Genomic DNA, 18,470 nt, shown 5'->3' on the forward strand with positions numbered 1-18,470 from the left:
CTCCAATGGTTTCCCAGTGCAAAAACCACTCTGAAATTGGCTAAAATCAAGCAAGAAATTCGATCAATTTTGCACTGTCATTGACCTCTCCTTCAATTTTTGACAATGGCACAACCATCTCCTCCCTTTGATTCATTAAATGAAAGTGGGAGGGAGCACTGATTCGTAGAATTGAAGATGAATCATGCAAACCAAAACCCTAATCATGTGCCACCCATCTCTCGACCGAAAGCCTTCACTGGTGTCAGCTCAGTCTTAGGCTAAATGCTCAACCAAAGACAAAGTAGAAGGTCGATCGGCCAGAGACGAAAAAGAAGGTTGGTATGGGCTCTGTAAAACATGAAGGACAAGGGCTGAAACTATACAATTCAAAACTTTGGGAGCGGTTGCAAGGATAAAAATATGCAGAAAATGCAACAAAACTTGAAAAATATGAGCTTGAAGGGAAAATTGTCAATTTTTAAAATCTATGGAGAAATGAGATAAAATTATATATATTTTTAATATTATTAAGAAAATAATAGTTTTACCTTTTTATTTAACTAAGATTTCTAACAAAAATTTAGGAACAAATGAATATTTGAATTTTTAAAATCTCACAAAAGAGAATTTGAAAATAAACTAAATCTTGGGTGGAAAGAAGTCTTTTCACCTTTAAAAAAAATAATATAAAATATTAATAATTAATTAAAGGCTAGAGGACTATTTTCCACCCATTTTTTAATGTCAATACAAATATACACCCATAGGGTTTGAAAAACTAAAATCTCATTAATAAGCTAACTTCTGTTAAAATTTTTTCTTAGAGACAAGAGTAAAATCATTATTTTATCAATAATATTAAAAAAATATAAATTTCATTAAGTTTTATTCTCTAGGTTTTAAAAACTAACAACTTTACCTCTACCTAAAGTTTTCTAATTTTAAAAAGTAATATTTTCTCCTCCCCAAAAACTTAAGGTTTATTTTCTTACCATCTCCGACTACTAATGACAATACTTGAATCCACACACCAACCACTATCTTTCCAATGTGAGAAAGAGTGTTTGAAATCGAAGAAGATATCATCTTTGTCAATTCTAGACAAATCAACTAAGTGATGAGACTTCATCAATTCATCTAAATCGACGAGACTTTATTGAATCAGATGAATCGATAAAGCAACGAGACTTCATCAATTCATCTAAATCGATGAGACTTCATCGAATTAGATGAATCGATGAAGCGACGAGGCTTCATCGATTAGTCTAAGTCAATACATTTTTGTTAATTTGTTTGGAATCGACGAACACATGTTTTTATTGCATGTTTGAGAGGTGAGAGATGGTGATTGTGTGTCTTCAAGCAAAAGCAATGTTGCCGATGGCCGAAAAAGGTAAGAAATAAACCCTATGTTTTGAAAGAAAAAAAATATTATTTTTTAAAATTAGAAAATTTTAGCTAAAGTTAAAGTTGTTAACTTTTAAAACTTTGAGGATAAAACTTAATAAAATTTATATATTTTTTAATATTACTAATAAAATAATAATTTTTATTTTACTTTTAATATAAAATTTTAATAAAAATTAGTTTATAAATAAAATTTTAAATTTTATAAATCCTATAACTACGAATTCATTTTGATATTAAAACTTGGTTGGAAAATAGTTCTCCGGCCTAGATTAAATGAGTGCCAAACAATAAATGAACCGCTCATCAAATACATGGGGATAAGTGATGCTGGTCTTATCATCTATATGTGAAGGTCAATTACCATAATTAAATTCATAACACATCATCTTCTAGTGGGGTGGTTTCTACTAAATTAAGGCGATCTGAATTTATAAGAATAAATTTATAAGAATATATATTTTCAAATAAATTATATAAATTTATAAGAATAAATTTTATTAAATAATTTTAAATTAAAAATAAATAAATAATTTTATATTTTAACTACATATTATCATTTTAATTTATATAAATAAATATGCACAATTTATTTATCCATCTTATTTTATTCTTTAGTTATATATTCTTATGTTTTTGCTTCCAAAAGCCTTTTAAAAGAATTTTAAGATTGATCTTCTTGATAAAATATTGAATTAGAATTAGGACAAAACAAGCATGAACATTTTTCTATTGATTAACATTATCCAAAATATAGTAATAAATAAATTATACATACAAATAAATCTTACTAACCTCTGTATATGTATGTGTGTGTAAATTGAGGTGATAGTAGGCTATATGATTGTTTATTTTTTCTCTTATTTCAAAATTATTCCGTCAAAATCTATTATATCAGATTATATAAATCAGTTTGTATAATTTATTTGTTATTTAATATTATTTATATTAATGTGTGTATTTGGTTTGATAGTGGAAATACAAAATTTGTAGATGGATATTTTAAATAAAGTTTAATTGCAATGCAACTTTCTGATTGATTGCTATTTAATTTATTGATGTTTGATATTTAAAAATTAAAAAAAAAAAAATCAATGCTAGTATTGGTGTTTTCTTAAAACTGGGTTTTAGCCATAAAAGCAGTGAATGAATGCTCTTGCTTTTGCTGCACTTTGTAATGGCAATATTTACTCCAATTTCCCCAGTTATGCATACTTGGGAATTTTCCAACCATTAATACATTTCCTGCCCTCAATTTACACTCTTCTTCTACCAATATTTTCAATTCAATTCTGTCTCCCTCCACCTCTTCCCCATAATTTAATTAAGCTTTAAAGAATCCCCCCCTCCCCATCTCTCTCCTTTGATTTCTCTTATATATAATGCCCTTCTAGCCTCCTAAACTTACACCCACCAAGCCTTTAGCTTCCATTTTCAATCTCAAATCAACACCTCTCATCTCTAAGGTACATGTTTGTGTCATTCTGTTATGCTTTTATTATAATAATTGTAAGTTTTGTGTTTTTACTGTTTCTAAGTTATCTTTGTTGTGACATATAATAGAAGGTGAAAAAATGAGTCAAAGTAATGGAAACCCATCGAAACTAGAGCTGAAGCTGAACCTTTCGCCACCGAGAGCTAACCGGAGAATAGATTCGCCAGGCCGATCAGCCACGGTGTCGCCAACGTCTCCACCGAGCTCATGTGTGTCGTCGGAGAACCAAGATGAAAGCCCTGAGGCCACGTCCATGGTGTTGGTGGGGTGTCCCCGGTGCCTGATGTATGTGATGCTGTCTGAGGACGATCCTAAATGCCCCAAATGCAAGAGCACCGTTTTGCTTGATTTCCTTCATGACAAAAACAACAACAACAACAACAACAACACCACGGTCAACACAAGGAAAAGCTAGAGTTGTAGGTCTTTGTATCTTTTGCTAATTCTGATGTTCCTCCTAGGACTTATGTAAAAGCCTTTTCTAGTTTTCCTTTAACTTTTAGGTAGTGCTATTAGTGCTCCATTTTTCCTTGTTCCAAATGCTCAGAAAAGAAAAAAAGAAAGAATAAAAAAGTGAAACAAAAAAAGGAGCACCAACAGCAGTTGTCTTTTTTGAAATATTTCTTCAAATCATATAACGTTTATGTTTTCTCTCTAGGTTTAAGCTTTTTTCTCTCTGTGGCAGGAACTACATTAAACAGAATTAATAATGGCCAACTGCCCAAATTTTCTGTTAAGCATTTTAGGCGATTTATGGATTCAATATTTAATATTTATTTCTGGGTCAGTATGTACCTTGATAAAATACGAATGCGGCACTACAGAGTTCAGTTTGAACTGCAGATGAAGTACAAAAAAGTGAATGATCAGTGAATTTACCTGATCCCAAAACATGGGTTAATTTGTCTCAACTCAAAAATACTCAAAAAGGCTGTTATAGACGATAGCAATAGTATGGCTTTGGCCCACATTGAAGCAGTTGGCTCACGAAGAGTTGGCATATGAACAACAAGAGATATGACACCCCGGAGCCAAACCATTTTCACTTTGTACACCACCCAAATCCATGAGTTGTCCAAATCAAACGGCTATGCAATTTCCTTCAACGACGAGGAAAAATGTTCCCTGGCACCATCCACTCTTCACGGGTCAAGTAGATGATCTCATTGACCGTTCCGAAAACTTTGTCCATAACCTTCGAATCTACGTTTCCCAAAAACCAACCATTTTCGGCCGAAAATGGGCGGGGGTGTAGATATGCAACTAAACAAATATATGCAAGGCCAGATAAACAACATTATAGATTTTCTGTTTAAATGTCAACTAAATTAACCAAACAATGGATATGATTATGCATTAGACAAGAACTAAAGATAGTTTCTTATGGAAGATGTCCAATCCAAATGCCAGAAAAAGCAGAAAATCTCAAAGAAGAGGTATTGTAGCATGCATTAACATAAAGTTATAACAATGTGATGTATATATGTTTATGCATAGGTTGAAAATACTGGTTTTGGAAAAGGAAAGGGGTAAGGAGGTATATAACAGAAGAGGGGAGTTGGGTAGTTCGTGTATTGATTGAGAATAAGAGGACTACCTTAGAATGAAAGACCATTAATAACACATAAATGAAAGAGTAATTGAGACAGTTGAGAATAATGCGGGCATTACGTCAAATGATAAATACAAATTTAATTCCACCCTCACCCCTCAATTCTCCAATTTTTTCTTTGCCTTCCTTTTAACTCTCTTCTTATCACTTACCTCTCTGGTGCCATCCTTATTTTGGTAACCATCTTACCATCAACCTTTGTCCATATTCTCCCCATTCAATTCTGTCTAACTTATCTGTTCCTTCCTTCTCAGCCTCTTTTCTTAACTCACACCACATGGACACCTTCTGTCTCTCAGAAAAACGCACACAAATCTTTACTTCTGCAATTTCACACTTGAAAGGTTTTGGGAATATAAAAATGGCCTTTGTCAATCACATCATATATAGGCCGAATGACTTGGTCCCTCCCAAGGTATAATGAACTCCCAAAGTGACCTTCTCCAATTTTCAAAAACATAAACACCTACGTACAAACAAAATTCTGTTAAAAAACTCAGTTAAAGTTAAGGATAAAACTGTTATTTAACAAAAAAAATTTTAAAATATAAAATTTATTATTTTTCCCCCCTAAGTCTTAAAAATTAACAACTTCATCTCTACCTAAAGTTTTCAAACTTTGAAAAGTATAATTCCCTCCACCCCCCATCCCCCGCCCCCAAAAAAAAAAAAACTTAGAGTTTTCTTCCTCTCAACTCTGGCTACCGACAATGGCACTTTTAGCCCTAATCCTTAGAAAAGAGTCTGGTCATCTCTCCCTAACCCACGTCGTATGGAAATCTAGATAAAAATCGCTTGAAAATCTAAATGATTTTTGTCTGGATGTTATCATCCAAACGATGTCAAACAATTCATCTGGACATCATCACTAGATGAAAATCGTCTGGATTTTCAAATAAAAGCCTTTTGGATTTTTAAATAATTTTTGTCTGAAAATTCAACTTTCGATGGTCAGACAGTGAGAAGACTTCGACGACAACAATTTAGGGTGGATTCGATGGTCGTTGGAGAAGGAGATAGTGGTCGGAGAGGGTTTTGGAGGGGGGTGGAATGTGATTTTTTAAAATTGAAAAACTTTATGTAATAGTGAAATGTTAGTTTTTAAAACCTAGAGAGGAAATGAAATTAACTATATAGTTTTTTAATAATATTATTAAAAAGACAATTTTACCCTTAACTTTACCTGAATTTTTTAATGGAATTTTGTATATAGGTGGGTATTTTAGTTTTTAAAAGTTGGAAGGGGTCACTTTGAGCTTTTTCTGTACCTTGGGTGGGAGAAACTCTTTCGGCCTAATATATATTGCATGTGAAATTATATGCGCAAATGCTATGTTAGTTAACTGGTTTTTTTATTGGGGAAGGGGGGCAAGCAGGCAAGTGGGGTTCATGGGGGTCTGGTTTGGATTTAGGAGCACCATTAATGATTTACATACTACATAGTTCCCATTAGGATTAACTTGAGCAAATTTTAGCAGCTTTCGATTTGCACAGTGTTTATAAATAGCTAATTGCCCAAGCCCAGTGACATATACTTATTTGTCAACTGTTTGACGCTCATGTTTAAGGAATTTTATTGCACTCACTGATAATCATAGTTCTTAAATCGGATTGACTGGTTTAATTAGTCTAATAAGAACTTAAGGGCTTTGACAATTCGAGTTAAGGAAACAATAGATTTAGCATTCGGATTACTTTGAACCACGGTTAGAGATTCGGATTGTGCCAGTTCGTAGTTCAACCGTTGGTTAATTGCAAAAAATGCAAAATTAGTATTACATAACTAATTTTTTAGTTGTAAATAATTTTGTTTTGGTAACTAAATGTTTAATTGCAAAATAATTTCATCATTTTGGTTATTTTAGTAACTAAATTTTTAGTTGTAGATGCTTTGTTTCGACAACTATAACATTAGTCGTAAAATGTGTAACTAAAATTAATTTTATCTTAATATTTTGCAATTAATTTTTTAGTTGTAAATAAATAACAATTTTATCATTTAGGTTACTTGTAATTTTTTTTGTTTAATAACAATAACATTAGTTGGGAAATGTGAAATTAAATTTCTATTTTAATAATTAAAATTTTAGTTGTAAATAAATTTTCGAGAAGAAAATTAAAAGAATATTTGTTATTAGTATTGAACCATTAATATATGCTTGATTATTAGGTTTTCAATATAAAATTATGTTAATATATTCTTATATTCTAATTATATTTATATTTAAATTATTAAAACACTATTTTTTTTATTATTAGTTTCTTCTATAATAATTTATATATTATTAGGGCCTAGAATCGAGATATTTCGATTTAAATTAGTCTTTTATTTGATTTTAACAATTTGGGTTAACATTTTGGTTTGACAGTTCGATCAGAGTTTGGTTCAAATTCTCATTCGACGATGTTATTCATTTTCATAAATGATATTTTTAATCCTTTCAATAATATTAGTTATCTTGTTAGTGTTACTATTAATTCAATCTATAATACTATTTATTCTAATAACATTATTCTCATTAATAATCTCACCATCGCATTTCTTACTAGTTCAAATTATTTACTTTCACACAAACTCCAGAATTTTTGTTTCTTTTTTTTTTCTGCCACCCTTATTGATTTTATTATAAGATATAATGGATTTCGCTAAGGGTGGGTGAGAAAATGAATTTTTCAAACTTAAAAAATGTGAAATTATTGTTTCATCCTCAAAGGTTTGAAAACTTGCATGTTAACCCTTTAAGGCATGATCATTCACACCTACCCTGACTACCCATCTAGATTACTCTTACCTACAGTTTCTTCCACTTTTCACACAAATTATAACTCAAAATTACAATAATCTTTCATACAAACATAGAAATAAAGTAAATAAAAAGTTAAATACCACTTGTATAACTAAGATTCACTATAAAAAGGGGAAAATAATGAAAAACAAAAAGATAAAAATAAATACTGCAATTTTATTAAAGTTGGAGCATTTACTCATACTTTAAGCCTGCTCAAGGTTTATTCATATTTTACAAAAATTCTAACTCTAAATCTTATAAATAAAGTTAACAATCATATTTATAACTCATATTAACAATAACAATTGAGAATTAATGAAAAATCAAAGTATGAGCGATAGTAGAAGTGATAGCTCCTACCCACGATTTTTATAATATTTAAACAAATTTCAAACAAAATTTTAATAAACCAGACATGACATTATATTTATAACTCAAATTCACAATAATGATAAAAGCACAAAATTAAAATTAGAGTTATTCATACTAGGAGCAAATCATGTTTACCCAACAATTTTTTCAAATTTCGAACTGAATTTTGGAAAAATATAAGAAACAACGTAATAAAATACATATTTAGATTACGACGAGTTTTTAAAGTTAGAGATGAGTGTAAAATAGGTATTATTTTGGTTTTTTAGCAATATTCGTATAATCCCAAAAACGGTAAAACACCATAGCCATGCTAGTTTGAATGCATATGGCTGCATCTAAAGTTAACGAGCCAAAAAATACCAAGGAGAACCTAGCAACCATCAGAGAAGGGGAGTGGTAAGAAAAATAAAATACAGATGTACAAGAAAAAACAAAATGCAGATAAAAAAATATTTGCCAAACGAGGCCCATGGATCATATGAAAAAGGCTACCAAAGCATGCTTTGCTTCTAGACATGAAAGCAGCCCACAAAAAAAGGCAACTGTAAATACTCCCATTTATTAAAATTAAAGTTAAAAAAAAAAAGAGGCAAGGCAAGACGAGTATTGCTAGTGTTACAACATCCTAATAACTCACTTCAAGCTAAAGTCTGATGAAAACCTGCAATTTTCCCAATATTACAGTGTTTTTGAACCTCCTTAATATCCCCTCACAATCACCACTGCATGTTACTCTCACCCCCGAGAGCCTCTGTACAACAAAATACCCAATACTACCTTTAATACAATTGCTCTACCTCACCCTTCCACCAGTTGGTCTCCTTCTCCTCTTGTGCACATCCCTGCACAAGTCGTGCATGTAACAGCCTGCTTCCAGATGTTTTCGATCGAGCTCATTATTTCAATATCTCAAAACCTAACCTGTTTTTAGCATAAAGGATATGGATAACCGCAGGTGAAGGACAAGACATAGCACCAAAGTGGGTCAGCTGTCCGAGTATGTTAAGTTCTTTTCTTGGTTAAGGGCACAGAAGAAAAAGGAGAGTAAAGTACCATGAGTGTCACAAAAAGGAAGATTCTTGAACCATATGGAAATTTGCAATAACAGTAGATTTTATCTAATTCAATTGCTAACCTCCTCATTGGGTTTTGAAAGGTAAAAAGTCCTATGGTAGAAAATAAAAAATGCATCTCTCCAAAAATTTAGTTTGCATCTTGCACTCTAAAAGGCTCAACTCAAGCCTAATATAAAAATTCTCAACTTTACCAGTATTTTATCAGAATATTTGGCCTGAATATTCCATTGCTGCTATGAAAGTAAGCAAGGATATATATATATATATATATATATGTTCTACAGGTGCACAACAAATTGAAAGAAACCAAAACTGACTGTTCAGAGAATTTTCGATGAGATGAGCTGAATTCCTTCAGGTAACATCACACCTAATCAAAATCTAACTTAATATCGTTTTGGCAACCATCTTCCCACCGCATCCATTTCAACTAAACCAGTAAATAGTTAGCTAGGCCTATCCAGGAATTTCCAAACCAATAGATATGGAACCCAAATATCTGCTAGCTTTCACCTATTCTTTTAAGTATCATTCAATGAGTAGTGGGCAAAAGAGGAGTATTTCAATTTTCTGAATGATCTCAGCAAATCTACTGCTGTTTTTAGCATTTTATACATAGAATAACTTACGTATGTTGTTGAAAGAAATTTTACATTATAACATCCACTGGTATACAAATTAAGTAAAACTTCATTGTTACAACTGCATCGTCAAAAAATTTTGATATCAAAACTTATTAGATTACTACAGTATAAGAATCATGTCTAAAAATCTTTAAAAAGGCCTATGCAGCTCTTTTTAAACTTTTATTTCTTTTATAAGGAAAGCTTGTCTTTGAAGTGAAGATCATAATATGTCAAAAGTTTGTTTCTAAATGAAAAAATATATATATATGATGCTTAATTAAATCTCAATTCTAGTTATTAAAATCAATAGTTCTGTCGTGGTTTTTGAACAAATTACAATTAGGTTTAGGAAGTTTTCATAAATGAAAATCAAAAACTTTTTGTGGCCGCACTTTTTCTAGAAAAATATTTTCAGAAAACAAATGATCTTACAACTTGGAATGTTTTGAGGAGATTTGAACTGAATAGAGTGCATAAATCACTAGCATAAAAATAAACAATTATATCCATTTGCAGCAAAACTCTTAGGGCATAATAGAATTTTAACTCTTCAAAACCAATTTCTTTTTCCAAAGTCATGTCATTCAAAAATCATCCCACAACCCAACATTAAGCTATACAAGCAAAGCTTTATTCACCTGATTCAAACAAGTGCACAACAATCACCAGAAACTGACAGCTTGTAGAGTACTATTATTGTATGGAGCATACCCTGCAAAAGTACCAGTCAAAAGTTTCTATACGAAAAGTCCACCATAAATCTTGGATGTGAACTCCAAAAAAGCCAGATAGTCCAATTGTGCTCAAATTCTAAGAGCGTATGGTAACTTGACACATCACACATAAAATTTTTCAAGGGTAATCTTTAACTGATTTCCCCCCATCCACTACTGCCTCGTATATACTTGTCAACAATACCAAATTCCTGATTCTGAGCAAGTCGCCGAGAATAGTTCTCTGTTGAAATAGGTCCCTTCTTCAACCTCCTATAATAGATGATTTCCCACGGCCATGAGCGAGAAGAACCAAAATAATCCTCTACAGGTAAATGCCTTTCATTTTCATCAGGAAGTTTCATGCCGTAGTGCTTCAAAACCATGCACATCTCCTCCGAAGATATGCTAATTGAACGGCCAAAGTGGGAACCACCAAGAGCTTCTGAATGTGGATTCTCAATAGGTACTGGAACATGCACCATCAATGATGCTTCAGAATTTTGAGACTCCTTCATTTCTTTCAAGGGCTCTAAACTCAAGCTTCCAGATGAAAGCAGCACTTTTGCCTGTGATGGTGTGCTAGGATCTCTTATTTCACAAAATGACAAGGACACCACATGGTTATCCTCATCATCCTCCTTCATAGGCTGCACTTGATCCATTTCATCTTTCAGTTCAGAGGATGAAACCACATTTTCATTTCTCATTGCCAATGTGTTGTTTTCAAGTTTAGCATCCTCCAACGCAACATCACCAATCAGCAACCCTTGCTCCACTAGATTTTCTTTCAGTTCAGTGATGGCAGCATTATCAACATGGCCTTTTGAATGCAGCTGCACCTTGTTTGGAGACATTGGTAAAGACTGACCACAGGATACAGATGCAGAAAAGGATGTATGAGGGCTCGACTTGGACATAGATTTCGAATAGGTGGATCTAGAATAGCATGACGCTGAAGTAGACCTTGAATCAGAAGATGCAGAATGTACTCCAGAAGATCCTGATCTTAATCCAGAGTGCAAACAAGACCTTGACACAGGTTTAGAAGATTGAGATGGGTGTGATCTGGATTCTGTAAAATCAGAATTGAGGGGAAATGAAACTGACCTTTTCGCTTTCTTTTCACCGTGATTCTTCAGAGTTCCAACATCCCTCCTTTGCCTCTTTCCTTGGTTCTTTCTCCAAACCCTGTCAGTTTCCTCTGCCTCCGGGGAGCCACTGTTTCTCTTCAAATTCTGATGCCTTCCAGTAGCAGGGGCATTCCTAACATTACGAAGTGGATTCAATGACAAGGGGTCCTCATTGGATTGCACCTTTGCATAAGAACCAGATTCATGTCTCTCCAGCTTGCTTTTACCTTTAGCCGTTCTTTTAATGTTATCACCATGCCTACAACCAATAATTGTCTTGGGCTTTCTTTTTGAAAAATTTTCCATGGAACAACTACGCATTTTATGGCCTAAATCTCCACAATAGTAGCTAGCTTGCAGCGATTTCAAATCATTTTGATGTTCCAAATCTGCTTCAGAAAGATTCTCTCCCCCCATGATCTCTTCAGAGCTTCGCGTAGCAGGTGAAACACCATAATAGGACATGTGATGGTTTTCATCTTCACCCGTTTGGTCATAACCTTGGTAACGTTCAAACTGATCCTTCATGTCATACTCAACACTATTGTCATTTGGTTGGTCATATAAGTGTGCACGCCATCTATCATTGTCAAACACATCAGGTTCAACATTCCTACCTTCATCTAGTATATCTTCCCTATAATCAAAATGCTCTTGCTGAATGTAGTCTTTAATACGACCATGATGGTAGTTTCTATCTTCATGAAGCAAACCAACTGCATTAAAGTTTCTACCATGTCTAGCAGATGGCTTAATACCAGACCTGTAATTTTGTGGACCATTTGAATGGAATTTCCTGTTACTATAATCTCTTCCTCTAGCAGAACTCACATATTGTGCCTCAAAGGATCTGGAAGCCTTTGTAAATTTTTTAAGTGATGTGGGCTGTTTATTGGACCATGTAAGAGTCAAATGCTGCCCACAGATACTCTTTCCTCTTAGTGCTCTTAATGCTTTTTCAGCATTTGGAGGGAAACCAAATACAACAAAACCATATCCTTCTTTCAATCGCACATCACATGGTCCAAACTTTTGGAAGACATGTTCAAGCTCAGATTTGCGAGTGTGAGATGCTAGATTGCCAATATGCAAGGACATCTGCAACCAAAATTTTACAAAGAAAAAATTAATTTACCCAGTTGTAAACCACCAAATAATTTTAAAATTGAAGTTTTTTATGAGAGTATAAATCTAGAAGCCAAGCCTGTGTTACAGCAAAGAAAAATTAAACTTCACTGCTTAGAAGCCAAACTAAGCTCAAATGAAGTAAAATGGTTTCTTTCCTTACTAAGCTCATTGCTTGAATGTACTTTTCAATTGGAAAAAATACAAAGTATTTATGATTTTCAACATTCAATCTAAATCCATTTGCCTTTAAAAATCAATAGATTAAACTAATAGATAGCAATCAAACATTACCCATGTCAGCGTGTACACAAAGTAACCCATAAAACCCTATCGATTTAAGTAAATGAAAAACACAAGGGCATCTCTCAATTCTTTTGTCCAAAAAGTCCCAACACTACCCAATACAGAGATCTCCCTATCAACTCTAAAAATGTTTCTATTTCTATCAATCCAAATTTTAAAAAATATAAATATATTAAATTAAAAAAAAAAAAAAACAGAACAGCACATTTTAAGGGGAAAAAAAAAAAGGTTTATAATCACAGCCAAAAGCATCAAAAACTCTTTGAAAAAGATTTTAGCCATCTGAACACCAAAAAATAGCTAAAGCTCAATGAAAAAAAGACCCACAAACAAAAACCCACTAAGCCTTACTCGCTAGTTCTCCGTTGGTTTAGAATAGTGCAAACTTACAAAGAAAGCTTCCATATTCACCTAGTTCTCTCAGAACAATCATCGAACGCCTAACATGCTCAACATAAGTAAGCAGAAAAAACTTACCTTCTAAGAAAATTCTGACAATCAATCCCAATACAGAGGAGTGAAAAGCTCAAGTTGAAGCAGTGTAGCTCAATCAAAGAACAAATTTTGGTAGTAGTGATCCTCTAGTTCTGCATTTTTTACAGCAACTGCCCCTAAGTCAAGTCAAGTCAATTTTTCAGCGGGTCACGTACTCATGTTGACGCTGGAAGCGTTCAGTGGCTGTGATTGCCTCGAAAATTAACGAGTACCCTTGTGGTTTACGAAATTGAAGGCAATCCCTACATTATCCGAATTATCCAACCACCTCCCTGCCGTTACTTTTTCCGTTAAACCTAACTTTTCTATGACTTTAAATGATAGTCTTTTTAATTTTAAAAGAAAATCCTAAAATGTTTAAATAAAAATCTTGAAAATACAAAAAAATTATTTACGAATTTAAATAAGCAAAAACTAATTTAAAGAATTAAGAAATCTACCAATTCTAAAGGATTTCTAAATTTTATAATTTTTTGGCTTTCTTTTTTGTTTTATGTTATTTTATAGATTTTTTATGTCAATTTATATTTTAAAAAATTTTGCTACACACTTTTTTTAATTTTGCAGAAACTTTCTGTAAGGCTAATCTGGTCATTTAATGTTTTAAAATAGGTCCAAAGATATTTTTTTCAATGACAAAGGAGATAGTAACGTATCATTAGCATAAAGACTTGGTGTCGTTTTGTACCCCCAAAGATACGCAATAACACTTTGAATAAACAGGTTTCTAAGCTGAACTTTAGCCCCTAGGTTTATTCAAAATCGTTAATCTAGTCTCCGTTGTATCCAAAAAAAAAAATTTTAATCATCGTTATCGAACCAAAGGGATAAAGATGACAAATAGTCTTCGTTTCTTTGTTATACAAAAATGATTCATCTTTGTCTGATAAAAATAAGATGATAACAAAGTTAGTTGACAGTGAAAATAGATTCCTGTCTTAAAGAAAGAAGAAAAAATCTTTAAGGGAAAATAAACTTTTCAAAAATTTGAATAAAGAAAAATTGTTAATTTTTTAAATTAAAAATTTTAGTTTTTAAATATTGTTATTAAACAAAAGTTTTACTTTTACCCTTAATATAATAACAGATATTAAAGTTTTTGAAATTTTATGAGTGTGAGTTGTCATGTGACCAAACCTTGGGACCTTTGAAGCGCCAAAGACACGCAATGCCGTATTATAATAAACAGTTTCTAACCTATTTTAGCCCCTATGTTTGTTTAAAATTACAACGTGGTCTCCCTTGTATCGAAACAAAACACTGTCTCCCCAAATTATTTCTTTTCCAATTAATTTCAACCTTTGAACAAAATTGACCACTAAATGAAAGTATTACCCTCAAAAAATATTTTTTTTCAACGTAATTAAGCGAAGAGCCTAAAATTTCACGAGAATCTTAAATAATAACAAAATATCTTAAAATTATGTTTAATTAAAAAATGTAGAGAAAAAAATCATAAAACATTTTAGAAAAAATAATCAAAAGCCTAACGAGTTCAAAAAATTCTTAAAATTTTTTTTTTTTCATTTTAACATGTAAAGGTTTTGAAATATTTATATTTTTTTTAGTTTTATATTTTTAATAACAAAAATTAAAATATCAACCAAATAGCAGTGGAGGTGAGGGATTAGATTTTGGATGATCAATGGGTTCTGAAGATTTGTTCGATTTTTTAATCTTTTATTAATAAAATGAAATATTCTCATGGTAGAGATTATTGATTATAAATTATATGTAATAAAATAATACAAAGATATTATTATACTATCTTTATGTATAATTATTTTATAATAATTTTTATATTATTTGTTATATTAATTGAAAATAAAGATATTTTATTAAAAATAATAACTAAATATAGACTTGTAATAAAATCAAGATTATTTTAATAAATTTTTAATACATAAATAGTATTATTACTTTAATAATTAGAAGTCATATTACTATTAGTAATAAAATATTAATATAATTTTTTATTAACGAACAAATCAAACAAAATAATTTATTAATAAAAGATAAATTATTAAAATAATATTTAAATATTTTCGACCAAATGTTTCATAAATAATGTGTCATAATATATATTATAATTCTAATTAAAATATATATATATATATATATAAATACTATATGAGTAATTAATTATTTTGTTCCCCAATTAAATAATGAAATATACCTATGATTTTGTTTATTATATCTAATACATTCATATTATTTCGACATTTAATTCATCAAACCCTTAATTTATAATTTTAACTCATATCTATTTTAATTTTAATGTTAGTCTAAGTTAATTAATATTATTATACAATAAAAATTTATCTTTCTATCAAACTTACAAATATGATACTTAAAGAACTAATTAGCATTTAGCAAATAGATATTATGCTAGTCTGTAAGTCGAGACAAAATGTAAACAACAACTTTCATCGTCTACTCAATATTAAATAACAATTTCATTTTATCTTGAAGCAATTCTCGCAACTTCAATAATTATAAATCAAAATACAATCACTCTCATATAATATTGAGACCACTTTCATGTTATCTTTTTTTTATTCTTTCTTTTCTTTCTCTCTCTGTTTTATTTCTTCGTCACTCTCACCAGCATGGTTGGTTGTGACTCAATGATTTGGTCACCAATTATAAAGTTTAGATGATATTCATTCAAGGGTTGAATGAAAATGTTTATAAAGTTATTGGGTAATTGAGAATTTTTGTAAAATTATCTTGATGAATGTAAAATCAATAAGTTTTAAGTGATTGTAGAATTTTAACTTAAGATGCATTTGGTTACTAGCAATATTTTATTACCAATGTAATTTCTCTTTCTCATAGATATAAAATTATTTTCAATGAAATATTAATTTTGAGACTATTTTGCTTCATTTAATTGTTATATAGTATATCATTATTTCCAATTAAAATATTGAGCCACCAACTCTTATTGCAACTATTTTACCTTTATTTATTCAATTTTCAAGAAAAAAAAATGTCTTTATTTTCAATTAAAATGACAAGTCATCCATACTCTTAAAAACTTGTTATTTCTCTTACCAATATCCCAAATCAAGACTCAAACACATTTGGTGCTTGGGTTTTCTTACATATTTGGTACATAATATATTAAGATTTGTATAGAAACTTCCATACATCTCTAGTTCACAATATACACCTCAAACACATAGTTACAACTCATTCAATATAAATATGTATATTTTAAGATATGTGTTTTATAATACACAACAAAAAGCAATTAATCTTTTTATTTCACCTTAATTCCAACTTATAAGACTATATCTATTTAATCCAATTTAACGCACACAACTTAGAGATATTTTCATTATTTCAGTCTTAAGAACAAGTGTTCATGGTCGATGCACGACCATACATTACTCAACTCTCATGCATAGGCGTCATTATCCTTATAATAACTGTGCGTCTTTATATTTCATCACAATCATTCATCCTTTGAACAATCCACTATTTATCATTTTCAGTCTATCACATCAGATATTTTTGGCTAACTAGCATTTGTTTCCATGTCATAATAAATGGAAATTAAGAGTATATACCCTTTTATGATTCATGACATTTCAAACTCATTCATAGCATGCTTCTTATATCACATAATAAAACCACATATTACATGTTCATGAATTTTAATATATTTTCTATCTTTTCTTGCCTGACTTAATTGTTCTAGCATAACCATATGACATTAAGCATCAATTCCAAATACTAATCAATACAGTAGATTCACATATTTGTTTATGGAACATATAACCAATTGAAAGAAATAGGCATGCCTACTTATCTTTTCCTCCAATGACTAAACTAAATTCTTTATGTCTTAAGACTTTATTTTGACAACATTCTTTTTTCCAGTGACTAACGAACAATCTCCAAAAAACATTTAGATTTCCTAGTCTCAGTAATCTTTCTCTTCTTTTGGTGATTTAGAGTCTATATAATATAAACTTCTTAAAACTATTCTTGATAACATATAAGTCTCTTATATAATATTGAATAAAAATCATCATGAATGGGTCTACACACTTCATGCACAATGGTTAATAGTAGTTTATCCACTTGGAATTTTTTTTCTTCATCTCCAAAGACACAAGTATCCAATAACTGATAAATGAATGTACATTTCTTATGCATGGTATTTGTCATGTCAAATTACCAAACTACCTATTTCATGATTATTCATCATGCATGAACAATACCCAACTAATGAACAAGCATTCATAGATCATGCACACCTATTGATCTTCTCAAATTTTCAAATTTAAATAAACTCAAATAAATCAAAATAACTAGAATGCTCTTGGGACATACATGTAAGTGTTACAATTCAATCATTTCATCAAACGATATCTTTTTGAAGTTAAGACAAATTTAGTGTCTACCTCAAGGAACTTTCAACATACATTGAATGACATTTGTATCAACAATCATATGAGATTAGGCTAAACAACAACTCAATTCTACTATGGCCATAAATTTATATGGTTGTTGATGTCCATTAATAGGTTTTTCAAAGATATTAGATCCTATACTTAAGAGTGATAAACCTTCAATTGACTCACCAAATCCTCCGAACATCTTTTAGTATAGCTAATCATCACCGTTTTAGAAACTCATGCTTAAAGACTACGTTGGGTTGGTGTCAAACCATATTGATCCTTGTGCAAAACAGTTTAGTTATCTCAAGTTGAAATATCATATGTACCACCATTTGTTAGATTTATGTTCCATAAACATTAAAGTAACTGTCTACACAACATGCACCCGAGTATTATACCAAGTTGTTCATAAATGATTTTGATACGTAAGACCTATCAACACCTTTCAGTGAAATCATTCAACACAATAATAATTCTAACCATATTATATGTATCAGGTAAATGAGTGGTTGCAAAGTTTTGTTCAATATCCCATAAAACACTTTCAAGTTCCTTGGCACTCCTGGTGCCATTAAAGGGTTTCGGTTCAAGTGTTGTTATGCCCTTATTTCCTTTGTACCTTTCTTCAATGCTACTAATAGCTTTTCTCATTATAGCCATCTCTAAGTGTGTATCATAAAGTTCCTAATGTAGGCTGTCTAGTTTTTCGACAATTGAGCGTATGATCTCAAACACTTCAGCCTTCAAGGTTGATATCCTTTTCAAGACATAAGAAGATTCACCCCCCTCAAAAGTTTCAAATGGAGAACCCAACATAAATTCAAGTTTAGATATTCACTCACTTAAAAAAGAAGTTCCTTGGGCCATTATACTAACATGTTTGAGTTTTCTTTTGGCTCAAATACCAGTTGCCAAAGGCCAATG

General features: G+C 31.0%; 2 protein-coding genes across 5 annotated transcripts; one reads left to right on the forward strand and one right to left on the reverse strand.

The window, feature by feature from the left end:
- The first annotated feature begins 2,588 nt into the window (after positions 1-2,588).
- On the forward strand, positions 2,589-3,541 carry LOC123228221 (protein GL2-INTERACTING REPRESSOR 1-like). Its single transcript, XM_044653535.1, has 2 exons — positions 2,589-2,855; positions 2,953-3,541. Exon 2 carries the CDS (start codon positions 2,964-2,966, stop codon positions 3,297-3,299), a length of 336 nt encoding a protein of 111 aa, XP_044509470.1. The 5' UTR covers positions 2,589-2,855; positions 2,953-2,963; the 3' UTR covers positions 3,300-3,541.
- A 6,308-nt stretch (positions 3,542-9,849) lies between these two features.
- LOC123228143 lies at positions 9,850-13,323 on the reverse strand. Of its 4 annotated transcripts, XM_044653399.1 has the most exons (3): positions 13,030-13,323; positions 11,186-12,306; positions 9,850-11,107 (listed from the first exon to the last, which is right to left on the reverse strand). In XM_044653399.1, exons 1-3 carry the CDS (start codon positions 13,042-13,044, stop codon positions 10,228-10,230), a joined length of 2,016 nt encoding a protein of 671 aa, XP_044509334.1. In that variant the 5' UTR covers positions 13,045-13,323; the 3' UTR covers positions 9,850-10,227. The 4 variants fall into 4 exon arrangements, with proteins under 4 accessions (XP_044509334.1, XP_044509332.1, XP_044509331.1 ...); XM_044653397.1 differs by having other exon boundaries at positions 9,850-12,306; positions 13,117-13,323; XM_044653396.1 differs by having other exon boundaries at positions 9,850-12,306.
- Between the last annotated feature and the right edge of the window lie 5,147 nt (positions 13,324-18,470).

Source organism: Mangifera indica, chromosome 10, assembly GCF_011075055.1.
Source record: "Mangifera indica cultivar Alphonso chromosome 10, CATAS_Mindica_2.1, whole genome shotgun sequence".
Taxonomy (NCBI): Eukaryota; Viridiplantae; Streptophyta; class Magnoliopsida; order Sapindales; family Anacardiaceae; genus Mangifera; species Mangifera indica.